Source organism: Silurus meridionalis, chromosome 20 (assembly GCF_014805685.1).
Source record: "Silurus meridionalis isolate SWU-2019-XX chromosome 20, ASM1480568v1, whole genome shotgun sequence".
NCBI lineage: Eukaryota > Metazoa > Chordata > Actinopteri > Siluriformes > Siluridae > Silurus > Silurus meridionalis.
In genome coordinates this window covers 8,003,877-8,027,340 of record NC_060903.1, presented here as the reverse complement: position 1 = coordinate 8,027,340, position 23,464 = coordinate 8,003,877, and the positions used below count along the sequence as shown (strand labels likewise).

At 37.0% G+C, this 23,464-nt stretch overlaps 1 protein-coding gene and 1 non-coding gene across 2 annotated transcripts; one reads left to right on the top strand and one right to left on the bottom strand.

The window, feature by feature from the left end:
- Positions 1 to 6,001: 6,001 nt before the first annotated feature.
- Positions 6,002 to 12,624, bottom strand: LOC124403389 (macrophage mannose receptor 1-like). Its single transcript, XM_046877107.1, has 4 exons — positions 12,325 to 12,624; positions 8,495 to 8,821; positions 6,434 to 6,775; positions 6,002 to 6,345 (listed from the first exon to the last, which is right to left on the bottom strand). Exons 1-4 carry the CDS (start codon positions 12,410 to 12,412, stop codon positions 6,002 to 6,004), a joined length of 1,101 nt encoding a protein of 366 aa, XP_046733063.1. The 5' UTR covers positions 12,413 to 12,624.
- A 6,772-nt stretch (positions 12,625 to 19,396) lies between these two features.
- On the top strand, positions 19,397 to 19,469 carry trnag-ccc. The gene has a single exon. It is a non-coding gene; the product is annotated as a tRNA-Gly (tRNA).
- Positions 19,470 to 23,464: the final 3,995 nt, after the last annotated feature.

Below are 23,464 nucleotides of genomic sequence, written 5' to 3'. Positions count from 1 at the left end.
AAGTGTCAAATGTTACAAATCAGACTAACACAAAAAAAAAAATATATATATATATAGAGAGAGAGAGAGAGAGAGAGAGAGAGAGAGACGAATAAACTTGTAATAAAAATTAACATTACTATAAACAAAAAGTGAGAAAAGTTTAATTTTTTTGTGTGTGTCTAATATCCGATTTAACAGTTGCACTAATCCTTAATCATCATCGGGAACAACGCTATGCTTCGATTTAAAAAAAAATGGTATTTTGTCGCCGCCTTCTGGTCAAACTTACAAATTAAGGACGGATACTTGTAGCCACGCGTTGTGTAAAACATATTGTATTCTTGGGCCTACTGACTTTCCACTCTTCATCGTTTTAATCTCTGCTCTCACTTCCTCCTTACTAATCCTATCCACTTCCTGTTTCCCCATCTCCACATCATCCAACCTTCTCTCTCTCATTTTCCTCGTTCATCATGTTCATTAAGTTCAGTAAAGTTTATATAAGACATATTCTGGGTTGTTTAAGGATTTTTTTGTTTGCTATTTAATTTCATGTGTGCTCTTTTATACTTTGGATGTTTTCAGTATTAATGTGCATGTGACTTTATGTAAATTAATACTGTAGGCAGGTGTGAAGAAATGCTGTAAAGTCGAATACTTAAAAATAGAAGTGTTAATAGTTTATTTTTTATCAATTAACAAAATGGAAAGTAAATGAATAGAATATAAATCCAAATCAAATCAATATTTGGTGTGACCAACCTTTGCCTGCAAAACAGCATCTATTTTCTAGCTATACTTGCACATAATTTTTTTTAAGGAACTTAGCGGGTAGATTGTTCCAAACACCTTGGATAACTAACCACAGATCTTCTGTAGATCTATGCAGTCTCAAATACAGCTGTCTCTTTACGTGAACCTAGACAGAACTTACCAGTCTCCTTGTGTAGGCATTGTTCATGGGCACAGAAGAGGCAGCTTGGTGGTGTTGGGATTTAAACTCATAACCTTCTAATAAAAAGTAAAATCATCTTGACCACTAAGCTACCATTTCTCACTTCAGCTTCATCAAAAGGCAGAGATCTCTGAATCTCAACTGCAATGTGCTAATGGATTTTACTTTACAATTAGCTTTCTTCAGACATTAGCTTTCCCTAGAACTGGTAAACCTTTGTAGTTTGACATCAGTCATTGAAGGTTAGACATACTTTGAGTACAGCCATATTGGAAGCTGCTACTGTAATAACTTTATACAGACCATTTATAGTTTTTGTTTATTTGTTTATTTAATCATTCTTGGGTTCAATTTTGTCATTTAATTTGCTGTCTCGTTGTACATGTCACTTTTTTGTTTGTTAGTTTGTTATTTTTTTCCTGGTTAAATGAAAGAAAGAATAAGGTTTCTACTCGTTACATATATAGTTCATGAACAATTAAATTCTTTTGTCACATATCCCAACTTATTAGGAAGTTGGTGCCAGATTTGATGCAGCAGAATTAAAAAGGTTAAAGGACTTGCTCAAGAGCCCAGGAGTGGCAGTTTGGGATTGCTGGAGCTTGAAACTTTAACGTTCCAAACGGTAACCCGTGAGATCTAGTTTAGTCAGTAAAGCACATGTGGCAGCTGACCAGGCAGGGGCAGCACTGAACACTATGGTGGTACTGCAGGTCTACAGGCAGACCTTTGTGATAGGTAGACAAGGGCAAAGTACTAATGCCAGAGATAATTAACGAGCTCTGCTGAACCCTAGGAAGCACCAATAATCCTCTCAGCAGTCCTCTGCTGTAGTCACTTGATGTCTGATTTGGTAGCTGAACCAAACTAGACAGTTATGAATGTTAAAAGGACAGTCTCAATGATGGCCGAATAGTACTGTTTCACAGCTTCTGTGCCAGGTTGAATTTCTTCAGTTGGCAAAGTAAGAACAACCTCTGCTGGGCCTTTTTAACAATGGAGTCAATGTCATTGTCCCACTTCAGGTCCCGAGAGATGGTGGTACCCAGAAACTTGGAGTCATTACTCCACTGTTGTTACATTGTTGTTCAGGATGGTGAGTGGGGTAAGTGCTGGGGGGATTTCTTTTCTTCTCACTCTAATCAGTGCAGTTGAAGTGAATCCCGCTCTGCTTTATTAGTCCTTTATAAAGGTTTAGCTGATTTCAGTTTCTGCCTGTAGGTTGGTATGAGATGAACTAGACAGTGATCAGAGCGCCCCAAAGCTGCATGTGGGATAGAGTGATATGCATCCTTTATTGTGGTGCAACAGTGATCCAATATAATACTGTCTCTGGTGGGACATGTGCTGTCTGTATTTTAGCAGTTCACGGGAAAGATTTGCTTTGTTAAAGTCTTTTGCTCAATTTTAGTTATTTATTCAGCCAGCTGTTGCAGTGCTGCGCTCATGCACGCATCTGGAAGAACGTATACATTCACGAAAATTAAAGAGAAAAACTCCTGCGGCGAGTAGAAAGGGTGCATCTAAATTAGCATATATTTTTCAGTGTTGTTACTGTATATCTAAAGTCCAACTTTCGTTGATACTGTATACAGTAGAAACACAATCCTCTCGTTTTCCCCGTTAACTCTGCGATGCAATCCTCCCTGAACATTTACATTTACATTTTTGACATTTAGCAGATGCCCTTGGCCAGAGTGGTGGACAAAAACAACTGAACAGCTGGAAGCCCAGCAGATGTAACATATGAATTTGCCTTCTCTCAGCCAGGTTTCAGTGAATGAGATACTGCATAGCCTGTCTTATTTCTGCTTGCCTCCCTGTCTTCCTCACAATAAAACCGGGAATGACTTGATTGGTTTTCTGTTATAAAAGAATTGCAAAATACTACAGCAGCCCTCTCTGCACTTAGACTCCCTAATATATTATGGTCCCTAAAAAATTTAAAGCATACATTTTATTCTTATAGTTTCTTTACTGATTTTGTTTACTAGGCAAGGCAAGGCAAGTTTATTTGTATAGCACATTTCATACACAGAGGTCATTCAAAGTGCTTTACATAGAAATAAAGAAAAGAAAATATATATATATATATAAGAATACGAGAAATAAAATCAAAATAAAAACACAGATATATGAGAATTTAAAATAAAAAATAAAAATAAAATAAAATAAATGTGAGTTTAATAAAAACAGTTTAAAATATGTTAAAAAGAATAAAACAGGAGTAAAAGTTATTTAAATTTAAAAGTGCAGTCGGTGTGAAGCAGCACAGTGCTCATTCAGTAAGTGCAGAGTTAAACAGATGTGTTTTAATCTAGATTTAAAAGTGTCTACTGTTAAAGCACATCTGATCTCTTCTGGAAGCTGATTTCAGCTACAGGTGGCATAATAGCTAAATGCTGATGCACCTTGTTTTGAATGAACCCTTGGTATTTCTAACTGACCTGATCCTGATGATTTGAGTAATCTGTTAGGTTTATATTCACTTAGCATATCTGTCATGTATTTCGGTCCTAAGCCATGAAGTGATTTATAAACGAGTAACAATACTTTAAAATCTATTCTAAATGTAAAAGGAAGCCAGTGTAAGGACCTAAGCACTGGAGTGATGTGCTCAGATTTTTTGGTTCTGGTCAGAATTCTGGCAGCAGCGTTCTGTATGAGCTGCAGATGTCTAATGTATTTTTTGGGGATCCCAGTAAGGAGTCCACCCTGCTGGTGATAAAAGCATGAACAAGTTTCTTTAAGTCCTGTCTTGAGACAAAACATCTAATTCTGGCAATATTTCTGAGATGGTAGTAAGCTGATTTGCTAATTGCTTTCACATGACTACTGAAATTAAGATCAGACTCTAAAATTTCCCCAAGATTTCTGACTTTATTTTGTGTCTTTAGACCCCTAGAGTCAAGGTATGTGTTAACCTTGAGAGTTTTATCTTTATTTCCAAATACAATGACTTCAGTTTTGTCTTTGTTTAACTGGGGGAAGTTTTGACGCATCCAACTGTTAATTTCATCAATGCACTTACATAGAGAGTCAATGGGGCTGTAGTCATTGGGTGACAGGGCTAAGTATATTTGGGTGTCATCTGCATAGCTGTGGTAAGCAATTTGGTTCTTTTCCATTATTTGACCCAGTGGAAGCATATACAGATTAAACAGAAGCGGTGCAAGAATTGAGCCTTGTGGGACTCCACATGTCATGGATGTCCACTCAGAATTATAGTTACCTATGTTAACATAGTAACCTCTCCCTTAAGTATGATTTAAACCATTTTAGGACCATTCCAGAGAGCTACATAAACAAACTATATTGGGAATGTTAAGATATTATATCATATATATCTTTTTATATTATACTGAAATATTCAAGTCATGAACACTTTTTAAAACTTCAAAGCAAGTCTACAGGGAGTTTGTTCCTACAAAGGACATCAGTAAAATAGGTCCTTTGCATCTAACCAGCTACTTTAAATAACATTTGCTATGCAAGTGAACTAAGTCACACTACTTGTAAAAATTTATTCAATACAAGCAACAAAAACATTGCTGTTACACACAGGACAGCAAGAAAAGTGGTCTTTATTTTAAACCCCTCTTAAACAGGCTACAATGCTCAATATAATAGCACACAAGAGCAGTTCTTTGGACCTTTCTTATAAACAGGCTTATTTAGCAGAATGAACAATCCAGATATTCTGTCACTTTTTTGTCTCTCACTCTCCACTATGAAATTCCTTTACTCTTGCCCAGTTGTACTAAAAAATAAATAAATAAAAAAGAAAATATTTTTTGAGTTTTAATTAGCAGGCATCTGTGATCCGCTATCAGAATGCAAGATTTCCGAATTTTTAATTGAGGTTGAATGGTAATGTTTAAATTTCTTTTTAATGATACTGCCTTTTAAATATTTTTATCATGTGGGCATATTAGTAATGGTATTAGGGTGTCTTGGAGTGAGTACATGCTAGTTCAGGAATGAGACTAAACACAAAAAAAATAATCAAGAGGTAGAATTCATGAAAAATATAATTTGACCCACCTGAAGTGTAATTTGTATTCAATATTCTACTTTATTTGTCAAGTCAAAAGAGCAAGTTTATTAATAATATATTCAAAATATTAATCATCATAATTTTGTGACCTACACACAATTCTATTTTTTTTTTTTTATATTCTATAATATAATTCTATTTACACAAAGTCTATTTACTGGCCTAAATTATAGTGAAGCCTTTAGTGCAGCATGATTATACAATATGACACAAAGTGCTTACAATACACTAATTTACTAAAGTATTCTTTACTTTGTAATGATTATGGGGTTCTAATTGTTTCTATTTAAAGCATAATCAGAACGAATCACTGGCATTTTGCTTCACAAATACATTTCCATCAATCCTCATGTTCCAGCTCAGTTTGTTATAAGCGGTCATGCTGGTCATTTGTTTTCCAATCTGCAACAAATAGAACAGAAGTAGATCAGAGAGCAAACATTATAATATAAACAGTTTGGGTAACTTTAAAACATTAAAGGTTTGCTAATGTTTAACAATACACCTGTTGAACAATACAAAGGACTAAAGTTGAAAACCTTGGGTTAGTTGAAATAGTTTTGCATTACTTTACAAAGAAGCATGCCACTGTTACACTTGGCATACTTTGGTCATTTTCAGGGCCAACATACAGGTTTCTCTTGTACATATTTATGGCTTTACTCTAAAGAACCAGATCTTAGAAAAGCAATTCTTTGTTAAAGTAATAGAAATAGATTTTAATAAAATGATCAGAATCTTCTGTCCCTGATTGTATTGAATAACATTTCTGTAACATTTTTGTACTTGTACCATAGTGCTCCACACATAGACTTACTTCCTTTAAGATCAGTGTCTGCATTGACTGATCATTTATATTTGCTGTTCCACTGTAAAATATTTTGATCCTTATTGTTATTTTTCTCTTCACCGTGCTTTCTTCTGTAAAGTTAAAAAGTGAAATGTGTCAGTTACAAAGAGACTTAGTTTAAATTTGTGCTTTATTTCATGTTGCATATTCAATGTGACTATTGAGACTCGCCTCCATAGCAGATAAAAGGAAGTGCTGTGTCACAATTCTGAACAGTCCATTTTCCAGAATCACTTGTCATCAGAGTAGTACAATTATCAGACATGGAACTTGGTTGTCCAAATGCCCAGTTTCTGAAAAAGAAGCTTGACTGGTCAGACCACCCCCAGGTGTCTTGATATAAGCCAACCCAGACCAATACTCCTCTACCAACAAGCTGCAACAACTGTCTCTGTTCCCACAGAGAGCGAATTGTTGCCAAGTCAGTGTAGCTGCTTCGGCAGTAACTCTGAGCATCATGCCATGTTTTGTTAGACTCAACCATAATGTATCCAGTTCCCTCTGTAACATAACATTAATAAAATAAGCTTTTACAGTATTCTTTTGAACCAAAACAGGATATATGTACATAAATGATTTGTTGACTTACCAGAGTAGCACACAAAATACAAAGGTGCTGTGCAATCGTAATCTCTCCAGACATTGTTGATACTAACTACACATTGTCCAGAACCATTTGGCCTTCCTACATCCCAATTGGTGAAAACAGATTGGTCCCCTCGAGACCATCCCCACTGTGTTTGTGCTCTGTTTAGTCCAATCCATAAAGAACCACTGTAGCCAGGATCAACTATATTCATAAGACTATTCACATCATCAGAGCTATCGATGGTAGCCAGATCAGTGTATACTAATCTGCAGTATGTCTGAGCTTTGAGCCAAGTCCTTGGGTATGGCACATAGTGGTAATGGTAAGAGCCAGGCTGGGGTCCTGTATTGAAAAAGTGCAATTAAAAGCTATGTCCACTGCAATTTCATATGCAAAGAGCAAAAGCATTACAAAAAAACACTCTATTTTGCACCCTCTACATGTCCCCGTTTAGGAATTTTTGCAAAAAGGAATTTTACATTGAATACATCAATTATCCGTTACAATAGACCTGTCACGTGGTGAAGTATATTAGCAGCATGTAAACAGTCAGTTTTCCAAGTTCTAATGCTGGAAGCAGGAAAATAGACAAGCATGAGGATATTTACAGCTTTGACCAGGGCCAAATTGTGATAGATGGATGACTGAATCAGACCATCTCCAAAACAACAGTTCTTATGGAGTGTATCTGTTAAGGAGTGGTTAGTACTTACCAGAAATTGTACAAAGAAGTGTACAGCTAGTAAAAGTCATACACACTCAAGACTCCCTAATGTGCATGGGCAGCAAAGAATAGTTTGTATGGTCTGAGCACATGGATGTACAACATTAGCACAAATTACTGTAATAGTTAATGATATCAATGATGGAAAGGTGTGAGAACACAATGCATCACAACTTGCTGCACAATGACATGGAGCCATTGACTCTTTGCGTGCCCATGCTGATTTCGTCCAAAGACAAAAAATAAAAAACACAACAGAACTGGACTATGAATCAATGGAAGAAAGTGGCATGGTCTGATGAACCATGTTTCTCTTACACTGTATGGATAGATGGATTTGTGTGCATTACTTAATTGGTAAAGAGTTTGCAACAGAATGCACTATGGCAAGCTGGCAGAGGCAGTGTGATGCTCTAAACCTTTTCTTTTGCTTGGAAACTTGGGTCTTGGCATTTTATGCTGAACTATAACACCTACGCATTTTTGCAGACCAAATACACCCGCTCTCAGTATTCCCTAATTGCAGTAGTGATTTTTTTAGCAAAATAAATTATGTTGATGTTATATATACACAAACACTGACCAGTCATAACATTTTGCCCATTGACAGGTGAAGTGAATAGCACTGATCATCTCTTCATCATGGCACCTGTTATTGGGTGGAATATATTATGCAACGAGTGAACATTTTGTGCTCAAAGTTGACGTGTGATAAGCAAAAAATTAGCAAAAGTAAGGATTTGAGCGAGTTTGACCAAATTGTGATAGCTAGACGAATGGGTCAGAGCAAAACTGCAGCTCTTGTGGGGTGTTCCTGGTCTGTAGTGGTCAGTATCTATCAAAAGTGGTCCAAGTAAGGAACAGTTTTGAACCGGAATGTGGGGAGCGAAGTCTGCTCCTGTTGTCCGATCCAACAGATGAGCTACTGATGCTCAAGTTTCTGAAAAAGTTAATGCCAGTTCTGATAGAAAGGCGTCAGTATACACAATGCATCTTTTATTTAACTTATGTAAAAAAAACACACAGAAAGCACACTTTCCAACTTAATAAATATAGATAATGTAGATAACTTTCCACAGCCACACTGTAATGAAAACAGCAAATTGGAGGTTATATATAAAAGGGAGGTGAAATCTATAATAGGATGCACATATGGGAGTTATTGGACAGGTGCCTGCATACTCCTGGAAATACAGTAAGTTCATGATTAATATTGTTTTGGGGTTTAAAAATTATTGACAACAACCTCAAGTGAATATTACATTTAATTGCATAATGAGTTTTCAATGAGAGGGGTGTCCTAAAGCAGTGTGATAAAATACATTTTTAACTCTCACCTCCATAGCAAATGAATGACATTTTGAGGTTGCATTGTTTACTGATCCATTCCCCAGAATTATCCATAGCAGTACATGTATCATCAAGAGATGACTCGGAATTATCCTGTGCCCAGTACCGGAAGCTTGAAAACCCTCCATCAGACCAGTATGAGGAGATCAGACCAATCCATACATATGCTGCATCAACAGGAAAAGCTGCACTGTCTTCACTGTTGTCGATGACGGCTAGATCTGTGTGGTATTGTTTGCAGTAAGTCTGGGCATCTTCCCAAGTCTTCGATTCTGTGATTAATATGTACGTTTTGCTGGCATTAGAAGAGTCTTCTGAAGGAGGCAATTATAAAATAATATTTTAGCATATGTTTGGCAGACAGCAAAAACTCTTTATATGCTTATAAATGTATAAAACCCAGTATGCAACATTTTTTCTTAAACTGTAATGTTTTGCTTTAAAAGATTTACTTATAATTTCACTGAAATAATTTTATCCTTCTTATGTAAAAACATAAATAGTAATACTTCTTTGCATCAGGAAATAAATTAACACTTTTATAATCATATCATAAAGATCACTTGTGGAGTTAAAAAAAAAATCCTCATTTATTCACTTTGCTCATCTCTTAGTCTTAGCAATTCTATTCGTTACGTCTGTTCTCAGGCTAAATACCTTGTTATCACTCTGTTTTATCACTTTAAATATATGTAGACTGTCATCTGTACAGAGGATAAAGTGCATTTCTCCCAACAATATTTTAGTCAAATTGATTAAAATTAATTAGTTTTTTTTTCTTCAACTGCCACATTCCCATCACTATTTTTTAGGCAGAGAGCAAAGGCAAGTCTACCGTATAAGGTGTTTCACATTTTTATTTATTTTTTTAAATATCAGTGTTGTTTTAGTTGCATTGCTTTGCTGTCTGTGATGTCGATTAGATCAATTCCAATCCCCCAAAAACTTGGACTATGTGTAAAATAAAACCAGAAAAAACAGAAATCTCATAACCCCATATTTTATTATATATTATATATATTATTTATTTATAGTTTTATTTTAGTAACTCTTACTTGTCTAGCCTTTTGATGCCCCATCCCCAACTTTTTATTTACATTTTACCAAGCGTCCCAGTTTATTTTGGAATTGGGGTTGTATTTTTGGCAAACAAATGGGCCAAAAATAAAACATGATTTATCTAGTTTTATGATTTATATAGTTTTAAATAAAAATATATATTTTTAGATAAATCAGATTACCATCAAAGCAGTAGAAGCCAAATTGGTTTAAACAGTAGTAGTCACTCCATCCCTCAGAATCAAACAATCCACATGCTGCTTCTGAATTTCCTTCACTTGGTTGGCCTGTGGTCCAGAGAGTGTAATTGAGAGATTCTCCTGTAGACCAGGACCAGCTCCTTTTAAGTCCAATCCACATAGAACCATTTCCAGGAATCATTGATTGGAAACTTTGATTCAAGAAATTTACATCTGCCATGCCGCCTAATGTAACCAGGTCAATATGATTTGATCTACAGTAACTCTGAGCTTCTTGCCAGGTCATGGATGCACTCACATAGTAGTAAATCAAAGAAGAAGAGATATCAAAGGTTCCTACAAATGACAAAATGCAAAAATATTTACTATAAAATGGAGATCCACATTTACAGGTAAAAATAGTTAAAACTGCAGCATAGTCAAAAATGTAATTTCTAACCTGATAGCAGTAGCAGACAAAAAGATGCAGCCTGTACCATTTTCCTTCTTATTCTGAGCTGCTAGTCACAATGAATGAATTCTGAGCTGCTAGTCCCATAAATGGAAAACATTTTCTAACTTATCACCAAAACCCCGTGCTATGCAAATCTAAGGAAATACTAGGGAGGTTGGGACATTCTTTTTTGCAAGGAGGGCAAAGACATGTCACCTTTTCTGTCAACTTCACACTTCACTGGTCAAGGATGTTCATTTCACAGTTCACAGGTATACTCATGCACTTTTTATAAAAATTTAATTCGTCCCCCTTCCTTATTTAGTGGAGAGTGTGTGTCCACGACATGTTGAGGTTTTAATGGAGCAATGTATATAAATGCAGAGTGATTTAAAATTCAAAGAGACAAGATAGTCTATACATGACGTTCACGTATCCATGGCAGTCAGTCACTTACTTGTCACGTCATCATCACACGCCCTAGTTCTGTAGCTCGTGTTGCATCCGCGGTCCCGTGCGCGATCCAACATTAGGTTGTGATGAGCTCAAAGCTGCAAAAGCTTCACTCCTTTTTTTACAAAAAAGTCAAGCAGTGTAAGTTGGCATATGGCATCCGAATTGTGTTGCACAATGTTTAGTAACTCTGCCTGTTGCTCTTGTTGAATAATTAGCAAGTTTTAAAGGATTTAAAGGATTATAAGGAAAAAATAGCTGCTTGGACAAACGTTCACTTTTTCTGTGTATTTTCCTTAAACTCTTTTATAACGTCTTTTGTTTTAACAAGTGTGTTATCAAAACCCTTCAAATAAGAATAATGATAATGTTGAACTGAGATTTTACAGCATGTTTAACTCTGTCAATTCTACATAATATCAAGTATGTGTCACAGTATGGACACGGAGAGATGAGGACGACGAATAGTAACATTAAGGATGTCATTTTAATAATAAGGAGCAGGTAAATCACACATACATAACGTAGTAAAGACGATAACCGACAATGAGTGAAGACAGTGGTGATGAGTATTAGAGTCCGGGTGAACGGACAGGTGAAGACGGGAAACAAACATGGTGGATGACGGGGTGCAAAGGATGATGGGTGATGTAGTCCGGTGAATGAGGGTAGCTGACAGGGGAAACGTTACAGTATGCTGATAGGAACGATCTTTATTTTGTTATGGGGTGCTCTTTCATTATTGAACTAATTTTTTTTGTCGTCAAGAATGAGACGTTTTTTTTTTTTTTTACATTTTATAATGTATAATCTATTAATACAACCCTGTTCCAGAAATACCCCCTGTCCTTCATATTTTTCCTTGCTTCCACACCCAAATGAACCCAAATGAATAATCTAATTAACCTCTTTTCCTTTTCTGTGTTGAAGTCTACTTTATTACATATTACATATAACTACAGGTAGTCGTCAACTTACAACCTATGCAACTTACGACCACAATCGTTAGCCGCGGCGTTTTTTTTTTTTTACCAGCCTCGGCATAATCACAGTACTGTACATATAGCCTACTCTACTTATGACCATGTAAGTAGAGTGTTACGACCGATTTGTCGGTCCCAATTGTGGTCGTAAGTCGACGACTACCTGTAAAATAAACATGCATTCATAAATCAGGTTGCACACATTGAAAAATAAACATAAATTAGTCTTAATACAAGATATTTTAGTTTTTTGCATGTAGGCCTACGTTTGCATTTTGCATTGTGGGGGTCTTGTGTATGATTATATTAATACTATTCGACTAATAGTTGTTGGGGTTTTTTTGTTAGTATTATTTTTTAAGAATGCTCAGGACCAGGCTACACAATCTGCATCCTAGAGAGAATAAAAATTTTCAAACCCTGGCCTGTGCTGCACATGTTCACATTTTGTCCACGATATGAATTTTGATTAATTATTTAAGAAGTTGGTCATTAGATCAAATGTATTGGGACACACAGAACAGGAGAGATTGATTTGTAGGGTTATATATTCAACTTTTTTTTTCCTCTAAAACAGTATAAAAATGTTAAAGATGCGTCAAAAATGGGAAATACATCTTAAATGAGAAAATGCATGCCACTGTGTATGTCAAATGGCTCAAGCTAAGAGAATGTGAGGGATCGCTCACCTGTAGCGTAGTTTTCACCTCGCTGCAGGTGCGCGAGCAGCGCCGCAATCCAGCGCACGTTCAGTCGCGGAAACAGCCGTCGGGACATGGCAGCATCTCTTGGTAAGAGGTGTGCACAGATCACTGAGAGACGGCGCGAAACCCAAAATCGCAACCAGACGCAATGATGGGAAGCACAAACGTCACGCGAACACACTCTTCGTTGATTTGTAGATCACATTATTCGCAGGTTTTTTTTTAATGCAAACTGTTCAGAAGAGAGCTGCAGAGTGGTGTGGGTCACTTCTGAGTTTGTTAGAGGTTATGCACTCTCTCTCCCCCCCCCACCCACACCCCACTGGTGAGTTCACGTCTTGTCTTTTCTATTTTCCCTTTTCTATCAGAAACATACAAAATAAATACTCATGCATGCTCAAAATAAAGCAAAAAAAAAAAAAAAAAATTCAATAAAGTGTCAAATCTTACAAATCAGACTAACACGAAAAAAGTATTGAATGCTTATCATATATATATATATATATATATATATATATATATATATATATATATATATATATATATATATATATATATATGGACGCTTAAACTTGTAATGAAAATGAACATTACTATAAACAAAAAATGAGTAGAGTTTAATTTTTTTGTGTCTAATATCCAATTTAACAGTTGCACCTCTTCTCTCAGCCTGGCTTCCACTACTCTTTCCCATAACTTCATGGTGTGTCTAATCAACTTTATTCCCCTGTAGTTACTGCAGGTCTCCCTTATTCTTACAAACCAGTACCAGCGCACTCCTTCTCCATTCCTCAGGCCTCCTCTCACCTTCCAAAACCATGTTAAACAATCTTGATAAAAACTCCACTGCCATCTCTACTAAACATATACATGTATGTCATCTGGTCCTACTGACTTTCCACTCCTCATCCTTTTAATTGCTGCTCTCACTTCCTCCTTACTAATCCTATCCACTTCCTGTTTCACCATCTCCACATCATCCAAAATTCTCTCTCTCATTTTCCTTGTTCATCATGATCAGTAAAGTTTATATGAGACATATTTTTGGTTGTTTCAGGGTTTTTTGTTTACTATTTAATTCCATGTGTGCCCTTTTATACTTTGGATGTTTTAGGGTTTTGGGTTTTCAGTATTAATGTGCATGCAACTTTATGTAAATGAATACTGTTGGCAGGTGTGAAGAAATGCCATAAATTAAAATACTTAAAAAAATTGAAGTGTTAATAGTTTATTTTTATCAATTAACAAAATGGAAAGTAAATGAACAGTAAATCCAAATATAAATCAGTATTTGGTGTGACCAACCTTTGCCTGCAAAACAGCATACAGTGCCCTCCACAATTATTGGCACCCCTGTTTCAGATGTGGTCGTGGACTTCTAAAAATTCTCCTTTTTTTTAAAACAACATAGAACCCAAATGCAAAAAAGAGAAAATCCAACCTTTATTTAAGTACATTACTTTGGTGGTAAAAAAATCACACATTTAGAAAAAAAAAACTTGAAATCATGTGTGCCACAATTATTGGCACCCCTAACAATTCCTCTGAAAATGTTAATTGTTTTTTTTTTTTATATATATTTTTCTGTAGTTGCTAAGGTTGGTCAGGGTATCTAGGGACTTTTAATTAGTAATTCATGATTTCCTGTTTCCCTGGGGTATAAATATGATATCCTTACACAGAGGCCTATTTCTCTTACCCATTTGTCAACATGGCAAAGACAAGAGAACACACCATTCAAGTAAGGCAGATGTGTGTCGACCTGTATATTTTATATATATATATATATATATATATATATATATATATATATATATATATATATATATATATATATACATAGTTTTTTGAAGGAACTTGGCAGGTAGGTTGTTCCAAATACCTTTGAGAACTAACCGCAGATCTTCTGTAGATCTATGCGGTCTCAAATACCTCTGTCTCTTTACGTGAACCCAGACAGAACTGATGCTTTTGAGATCAGGGCTCTGTGGGAACCATCACTTAACAGTCTCCTTGTGTAGGCATTGTTCATGGGCACAGCAGAAGCAGCTTGGTGGTGTTGGAATTTAAACTCATAACCTTCTAATGAGAAGTCAAAGCATCTTGACCACTAAGCTACCATTTCACACTTCAGCTTCATCAAAAGGCAGAGATCTCTGAATCTCAACTGCAATGTGCTAATGGATTTTACTTTACAATTAGCTTTCTTTAGACATTGGCTTTCCCTAGAACTGGTAAATCTTTTTTAGTTTGACATCAGTCATTGAAGGTTAGACATACTTTGAGTACAGCCATATTGGAAGCTGCTACTGTAATAACTTTATACAGACCATGTTTATTTGTTTTCTAATCATTATTGTGTTCAATTTTGTCATTTATTTTGCTGTCTCGTTGTACAGGTCACTTTTTTGTTTGTTTGTTTGTTTGTTTGTTTGTTTGTTATTTTTAAATACATTTTTTAAATGAAAGAAAGAATAAGGCTCCTACTTGTCATGTATACAGTTCATGAACAGTGAAATTCTTTTGTCACATATCCCAACTTATTAGAAAGCTGGGACTAGATTGGATGCAGCAGAATAAAGAAGGTTTAAGGACTTGCCCAAGAGCCCAACAGTGGCAGTTTGGCATTGCTGGAGCTTGAAACTTTGACGTCCCAACAGTAACTCAGAGCCTATCCACTGAACCACTATTGTCCATAAAAAGGTTACAATGTTGCATTACAGTGAGATCTAGTTTAGTCAGTAAAGCACATGTGGCAGCTGGCCAGGCAGGGGCAGCACTGAACATTATGGTGGTACTGCAGGTCTACAGGCAGACCTTTTGAAATAGGCAGACAAGGGCAAAGTACTAATGCCAGAGATAATAACCGTGCTCCGCTGAACCCTAGGGAGCACCAATAATCCTCTCAGCAGTGCTGACTGTCCGCTTTAGTCACTTGATGTCTGATTTGGTTGCTGAACCAAACTAGACAGTTATGAATGTGTAAAAGGACAGTCTCAATGATGGCCGAGTGGAACTGTTTCAGCAGCTCCTGTACCAGGTTGAATTTCTTCAATTGGCAAAGGAAGTAGAACCTCTGCTGGTCCTTTTTAACAATGGAGTCAATTTCATTGTCCCACTTCAGGTCCTGAGAGATGGTGGTACCCATAAACTTGAATGACTCCACTGTTGTTACTGTGCTGTTCAGGATGGTGAGTGGGGAAAGTGTTGGGGGGGATTTCTCTTCTTCTCACTCTAATCAGTGCAGTTGTTAATCCCGCTCTGCTTCATTTTCTGCCTGTAGGTTGGTATGAGATGAACTAGACAGTGATCAGAAAGCCCCAAAGCTGCATGTGGGATAGAGTGATATGCATCCTTTATTGTGGTGTAACAGTGATCCAATATAATACTGTCTCTGGTGGGACATGTAATGTGCTGTCTGTATTTTAGCAGTTCACAGGAAAGATTTGCTTTGTTAAAGTCTTTAAGAATTAAGAAAGAAGAGAGTCTGGGTACCTTTGCTCCATTTTAGTTATTTATTCAGCCAGCTGTTGCAGTGCTGTGCTCATGCACGCACCTGGAGGAATGTACACATTCGCGAGAATTAAAGAGGAAAACTCCTGCGGCATCTCATGAAGAGTGCATCTAAATTATCATATCTTTTTCAGTGTTGTTACTGTATATCTAAAGTCCAACTTGCGTTGATATTGTATACGGTAGAAACACAATCCACCACCTCTCGTTTTCCCCGTTAACTCTGCGATGCGATCCTGAACATTTACATTTACATTTTTGACAGATGCCCTTGGCCAGAGTGATGTACAAAAACAACTGAACAGCTGAAAGCACAGCAGATGTAGCGTGTTGTATGAATTTGCCTTTACTCAGCCTGGTTTTAGTGAATGAGATACTGTGTAGCTTGTCTTACTTCTGCTTGCCTAGCAGTATCTAATTATATTTGGAACGGAGGCCCAATAAGGATCCAAAAATCGTTTTTTCAACAGCCCAAAAAACTAGGTGGGTTTGCACTCCCTTACTTTTTAATATTTTACTGGGCAGCAAATATCCATATTATTCTCTACTGGAGCCAGTCACACTATGGCCTGCGCCAATGGGTTCCGGATGGGTTGAGATAGAATGTAGTCCCTGTACTCATGTGGCTCTGCATGATTTATTATGCTCTTCATTAGCGTTGAAGACATCCAATTACTCCTCCAATCCTTTAGTTCTACAAAGCCTTAAAATCTGGAAAAAATTTAGAAAACATTTCGGTTTACAGGCAGCATCAGGTCTTTCTACTATATATAAAAACCCCTCCTTTCTACCCTCTATTTCGGACGGATCCATTGGTCGTGTACATACCTCCTCTATATGCGCCTGTCATTCGTTAATACAGTTTAAAGTTGCATAGAATGTATTGGACAAAGACCAAACTATCTAAAATTAACCCTGGTTTGGATTCAACTTGTGACCGGTGTCGGCAGGCCCCGGCTACTCTTTATCATACTTTTTGGCTTTGCCCAGCCTTGACCTCTTCCTGACATCAATTTTTAAATCAATCTCTGAATACTTTATTTTAGATATTAAACCATGTCCCCTAATAGCATTATTTGGACTCAACCCCACAAATCCCTCCTTGTCATCCTTACAATCAAACACGCTCGCCTTTTGTTTAATAGTAGCAAAGAGACTTATATTACTGAATTGGAAGAATCCTCACCCACCCAGTTATTCTCATTGGATACATGACCTGTCGCAATTTATTCAAATAGAAAAGATCAGATTTACATTACTTGGTATAACGGAAAAGTTTTACACCACCTGGCAACCATTTTTATCATATTTCAGAGAAAAAGGAACGGGAAAAAAATAAAATCCTGTTCTCTTTGTTTAGCCTTTTTGAGCTCTTTCCCTTGCCCCTGACTTCTTGGTAGATGTAGAAAGGAAAAAGGAAAACATATATCTTTTAAAGTGTTAATGTACTATTTACTAATGTAATATTTCATTTTACAGTCGAACCCACTTATCTCGACCTCGGTTAACTCGCCAACCCTATTAAGTCAACGTTTTTGAAGTGGAACCGCCAAATTCTCGCTTTTTATCTTAACATTTTCTCATGGTTTTGTCAATTCTTTTATGTCGCCGAACCCTAATATCTCGAGCACAAGGGGGGGCAAATTTGCCACTTAACGTCGGTTATCTCTATCGGTGCTGTGCAGCCGCAGAAAAACTTGTGGAAGTGGCGGAAAAATCCACCCTAACAGAAGCTACAGGTGTAGGATACTTTTTAGAGCTGTGTGTCAGAGTGAAATGACTCGAAAATTTAATTTTGACACTGGTTAGCTTTTTGAAAAAGATTAACTACACCCCGCATGTTTTTAGTGATTTTTTGAGTGATCTTTGAGAATATAATAAAGGTTTGTATCGAGAATCGACGGTGGTTTGTATTGTATACTGGTAAATCTCTGCTGTTAGTTGGTGCACATATGCCTTTTGTTGTTAATGTTATGTGATGAAAGAGAGGCGAAAGCCAAAGTGAAAGCAAAACAGTTAATTGCAACACAGGGCAAAGCCAAACACAAACACTCGCCTTAAAAGTAAGTATTCCGGTGGTGCGCTCTGGGAGCGTGGTCCAATAAGTCCCAAACTGAAAAGAGGCAGTCTGTATATATAATCCACGGGTGCGCTTGGTAGAAGCGCGGCGCTGAACAGCACACAGGAGAACGTGGGATAAGCAGCAAAAGCATAGAATTAACAACGGCAGGATCGGGGGGATCCGCGATGCGCTTTGGGAAGAAAAGCGGTTGAGAGAGTGTGGAGTCCGAGTGGGAAGGCACGTACCGGGATACGCATGAGCGATAGCAACGACCGCCGTGAACCAACATATACCAACAATAACAGACGGTGAGAGTGTGGAAGTAAGGGGTTTAAATAGGAGCTGGTGATGAGTGCTAAACGAGTCCCAGGTGTGCGCGATTGAAGCCGGGAGCTTCAGAGAAAGCGGAAGCCGCCGAAGGGGGCGTGGCAGGTGGTTTCCTGACAGTTAACAAACATGTATGTACATTATTTTTATAGCATGCCTTCATCAAACAAATCTCGGCAACGCTGTTGTGTAAAAAACTCCAAAAACACGTGCATGTACATTCTCATTTATTAACCCACATCATGTACATAAAGAAATTTCAAGCACGTCAATATATTGCCGCCATATTGGTTTTCGTTTATCTCGATCATCGGTTATCTCAACGCTTTTTGGCGTCCCCCTAGGCCCTCGACATAACCGGGCTTATTTATTTATTTATTTTTTCTTTCTTTCTCCTGTTCTTGAGGCTCACATTCATAATTGTGATTGTATGTATAACTTAGAAAGAAAGAGACCAATTTCTTGTTGTAGATTAACCACGGTTCCATTGTCTTTCTCGCCTAAGTGTCTTTCTGTTTGAAGTGCATCAATAAAAAAAGAGTTGGATTATTTTTGCTTGCCTGCCACGTCTTCCTCACATCAAAACTGGTTTTCTGTTATAAAAGAATTGCAAAATACTACAGCAGCCCTCTCTGCACTTTAGACTCCCTAATATATTATGTTCCCTAAAAAAATAAAAAGCATACATTTTATCCTTTATAGTTTGTTTACTGATTCTGTTTACTATATAAACAAACTATATTGGGGACACCTGCTATCAACCTGACTTTGAATTAATCAATTGGTGTTAGAAATAGCTCATATGAAAAGCTAAAACCATCCCAAATAATGTTTAATGCACTGAAATAAATTAGTTTCACTGAAAAAAGATTTATCATTTCATCAAGACAGAATGGTCAAATTTTGGCAAGACAAAAGTTTTGTCGCTTATACAGAAATTGAACAAATTTACTGCAAATACGAAAATATGTCAGCAAATTAAGATCCCCTTAAGATCCCCGATCCCTGGTCAGGGAACCAACCCCAGCCATTAGGGTTACACAAGCCCTAGTGCCGGTCCCAAGCCCTGATAAATGGGGAGGGTTGCGTTAGGAAGGGCATCCAGCGTAAAAACGTGCCAAATCAAACATGCGGATGGTCTGCTGTGGCTTTAGGTCCCCTGGTGGTCTAGTGGTTAAGACGCAGCGCTCCCACCGCTGCGACCCGGGTTCGATTCCCGGTCAGGGAACCATCCCCAGCCACTCTCAGTGCCGGTCCCAAGCCCGGATAAATTGGGGAGGTTTGCGTTAGGAAGGGCATCCAGCGTAAAAACATATGCCAAATCAAACGTGCGGAGGATCCGCTGTGGCAACCCCTAACGGGAGAAGCCGAAAGAAAGTTTATTGATGAAGTCATCAGGAATAGCAAAGAAAACAGTCTTGCATGCCTCCCATAGTTCATCAATATTCTTTGGTTTCGTCTTCCATGCTTCCTCTTTCATCCTACCCCACATATGCTCAATGATGTTTATGTCTGGTGACTGGGCTGGCCAATCCTGAAGCATCTTGATCTTCTTCGCCTTGAGGAACTTTGATGTGGAGATAGAAGCATGCGATGGAGCATCATCCTGCTGCAGAATTTGGCCTCTTTTATAGTTGGGAATATAACAGGTAGCTAAGATTTCTTTGTATTTTAGACTATTGATGTTGCCTTCCACCCTGCAGATCTCTCGCACACCCCCATACTGGATGTAACCCCAGACCATGAAATTTCCGCCACCAAACTTCACTGTTTTCTGGGTGAATCTCGGATCCATGCGGGCTCCAGTAGGTCTCCTGTAATATTTGCGGCAACTGGGTGTAATTCAACAGAAGATTCATCAGAAAAATCCACCTTCTGCCACTTTTCCAGCGTTCATCCTTTTCAATTGTCTTTTGTTTAGTGCTGGCTTCTGGTCACTGATTCGACCATGGAGGCCATTTCGAGACAGAATCTGACAAACTGTTCTGGTTGACACAGGGACTTCAGGTGATCAGGTCTCGTGGAGCTCTGCTGCAGTGGAAAATGGGCTGGCCTTGGATTTTCGAGCCAACAAACGGTCCTCTCGAGCAGTTGTCTTGCGGGGTCTGCCTGACCTGGGCTTGTCAAAAACGTCTCCAGTCTCTTAAAATCTTTTTTTTATCCTCTGTACTTGACGCTGAGACACATTGAAGGTGTCTGCCACATCAGCATTGGATCTGGTCTTCAGCCTCTTGATAATCAAAACTTTAGTCTCAGAGTGAATCTTAGGCATGTTTGCAGAGGTCTAGTTGCAGTTAATGTGAAGGTCTAGTGAACTGGGGTTCTTTTTTATACACACCTGAGTCCTTATTGATCCATTATTAGTCACAGGTGAAGCTCATATGACAAGGCAACAACACTTTGCAAAAATTGACTCAATGGGTTTTACCAAGCTGTGAATATTAGAATACTTTTTGACAGTGTCGTTTTCCACTGAAACATTATTACAAAAGCTGTTGGGATTAAAATAAGCCATTTCTTGTAAAAAAAAAAAAAGAAAATCTTGATTAGAAATATATTTCAGCGTATATATATATATATATATATATATATATATATATATATATATATATATATATATATATATATATATATTTTTTTTTTTTTTGTTTTGTTTTGTTTTGTTTTGTTTATTATACTAAAATATTCAAGTAATGAACACTTTTTAAAACTTTGAAGCAAGTCTACAGGGAGTTTGTTTCTACAAAGGACATCAGTAAAATAGGTCCTTTGCATCTAGCCAGCTACTTTAAATAACATTTGCTATGATCTAAGAAAAAACACTCGTAATTATTTATTCAATACAAGCAACAAAAACATTGCTGTTGCACACAGTACAGCAAGAAAAGTGGTCTTTATTTTTAACCCCTCTAAACAGGCTACAATGCTCAATAGAATAGCACACAAGAGCAGTTTTTTGGACCTTTCTTATAAACAGGCTTATTTAGCAGAATCCAGATATTCTGTCACTTTCTTTTTTGTCACTCTTCACTATAAAAATCCTTCACTCTTGCCCAGTTGTGCTAAAAATAAATAAATGAATAAATAAAATATTTTTACATTTTAATTAGCAGGCATCGTGATCCGCTATCAGAATGCAGGATTTCCAGAATTTTTAATTGAGGTTGAATGATAATGTTTTAAATTTCTTTTTTAATGATACTGCCTTTTAAAGATTTTTATCATGTGGGCATATTAGTAATGGTATTAGGGTGTCTTGGAGTGAGTATATGCTAATTCAGGAATGAGACTAAGAACAAAAAAAATCATCAAGAGGTAGATTTCATGTAAAATATAATTTGACCCAACTGAAGTGTAATTTGTATTCAATAAATCTACTTTATTTGTCAAGTTAAAAGAGCACGTTTATTAATGATATATTCAAAATATTTATCATCATCATAATTTTGTGACCTACACACAATTCTATTTCGTTTTTTATTTATATTCTATAATATAATTCTATTTACACAAAGTCTATTTTCTGGCCTAAATTATAGTAAAGCCTTTAGTGCAGCATGATTATACAATATGATTAATTAAACACAAAGTGCTTACAATACACTAATATACTAAAGTATTATTTACTGTGTAATGATTATGGGATTCAAATTGATTCTATTTGAAGGATAATAACCTATCAGAATGAATCACTGGATTTTTGCTTCACAAATACATTTCCATCACTCCTCATGTTCCAGCTCAGTTTGTTATAAGCGGTCATGCTGGTCATTTGTTTTCCAATCTGCAAAAAAATAGAACAGAAGTAGATCAGAGAGCAAACATTATAATATGAACAGTTTGAAAAACTTTAAAACATTAATGGTTTGCTAATTGTCTGTTGAACAATACAAGGGACTAAAGTTGAAAACCTTGGGTTAGTTGAAATAGTTTTGCATTACTTTACAAAGAAGCATGCCACTGTTACACTTGGCATACTTTGGTCATTTTCAGGGCCAACATACAGGTTTCTCTTGTACATATTTATGGCTTTACTCTAAAGAACCAGATCTTAGAAAAGCACTTCTTTGTTAAAGTAATAGAAATAGATTTTAATAAAATGATCAGAATCTTCTGTCCCTGATTGTATTAAATAACATTTCTGTAACATTTTTGTACTTGTACCATAGTGCTCCACACATAGACTTACCTCCTTTAAGATCAGTGTCTGCATTGACTGATCATTTATATTTGCTGTTCCACTGTAAAATATTTTGATCCTTATTGTTATTTTTTTCTTCACTTTGCTTTCTTCTGTAAAGTTACGAAGTGAAATGTGTCAGTTACAAAGAGACTAAGTTCAAATTTGTGCTTTATTTCATGTTGCATATTCAATGTGACTATTGAGACTCGCCTCCATAGCAGATAAAAGGAAGTGCTGTGTCACAATTCTGAACAGTCCATTTTCCAGAATCACTTGTCATCAGAGCAGTACAATTATCCGACATGGAACTTGGTTGTCCAAATGCCCAGTTTCTGAAAAAGAACCTTGAATGGTCAGACCACCCCCAGGTGTCTTGATATAAGCCAACCCAGACAAATACTCCTCTACCAACAAGCTGCAACAACTGTCTCTGTTCCCACAGAGAGCGAATTGTTGCCAAGTCAGTGTAGCTGTTTCGGCAGTAACTCTGAGCATCATGCCATGTTTTGTTAGACTCAACCATAATGTATCCAGTTCCCTCTGTAACATAACATTAATAAGCTTTCACAGTATTCTTTTAAACCAAAACAGGATATATGTACATAAATGATTTGTTGACTTACCATAGTAGCACACAAAATACAAAGGTGCTGTGCAATCGTAATCTCTCCAGACATTGTTGATACTGACTACACATTGTCCAGAACCATTTGGCCTTCCTACATCCCAATTGGTGAAAACAGATTGGTCCCCTCGAGACCATCCCCACTGTGTTTTTGCTCTGTTTAGTCCAATCCATAAAGAACCACTGTAGCCAAGAGCAACCATATTCATAAGACTATTCACATCATCAGAGCTATCGATGGTAGCCAGATCAGTGTATACTAATCTGCAGTATGTCTGAGCTTTGAGCCAAGTCTTTGGGTATGGTACATAGTGGTAATGGTAAGAGCCAGGCCGGGGTCCTGTATTGAAAAAAGTGCAATTAAAAGCTATGGATACTGCAATTTCATATGCAAAAAGCAAAAGCATTACAAAAA

Coding starts and splice junctions, on each gene's coding strand:
- LOC124403389 (XM_046877107.1), bottom strand. CDS start 12,412: ATGTCCCGACGGCTGTTTCCGCGACTGAACGTGCGCTGGATTGCGGCG. Junction 8,822..12,324: donor AGGTGAAAACTACGCTACAG/GTGAGCGATCCC, acceptor TGCCTCCTTCAG/AAGACTCTTCTAATGCCAGC. Junction 6,776..8,494: donor GTCATTCATTTGCTATGGAG/GTGAGAGTTAAA, acceptor TTTTCAATACAG/GACCCCAGCCTGGCTCTTAC.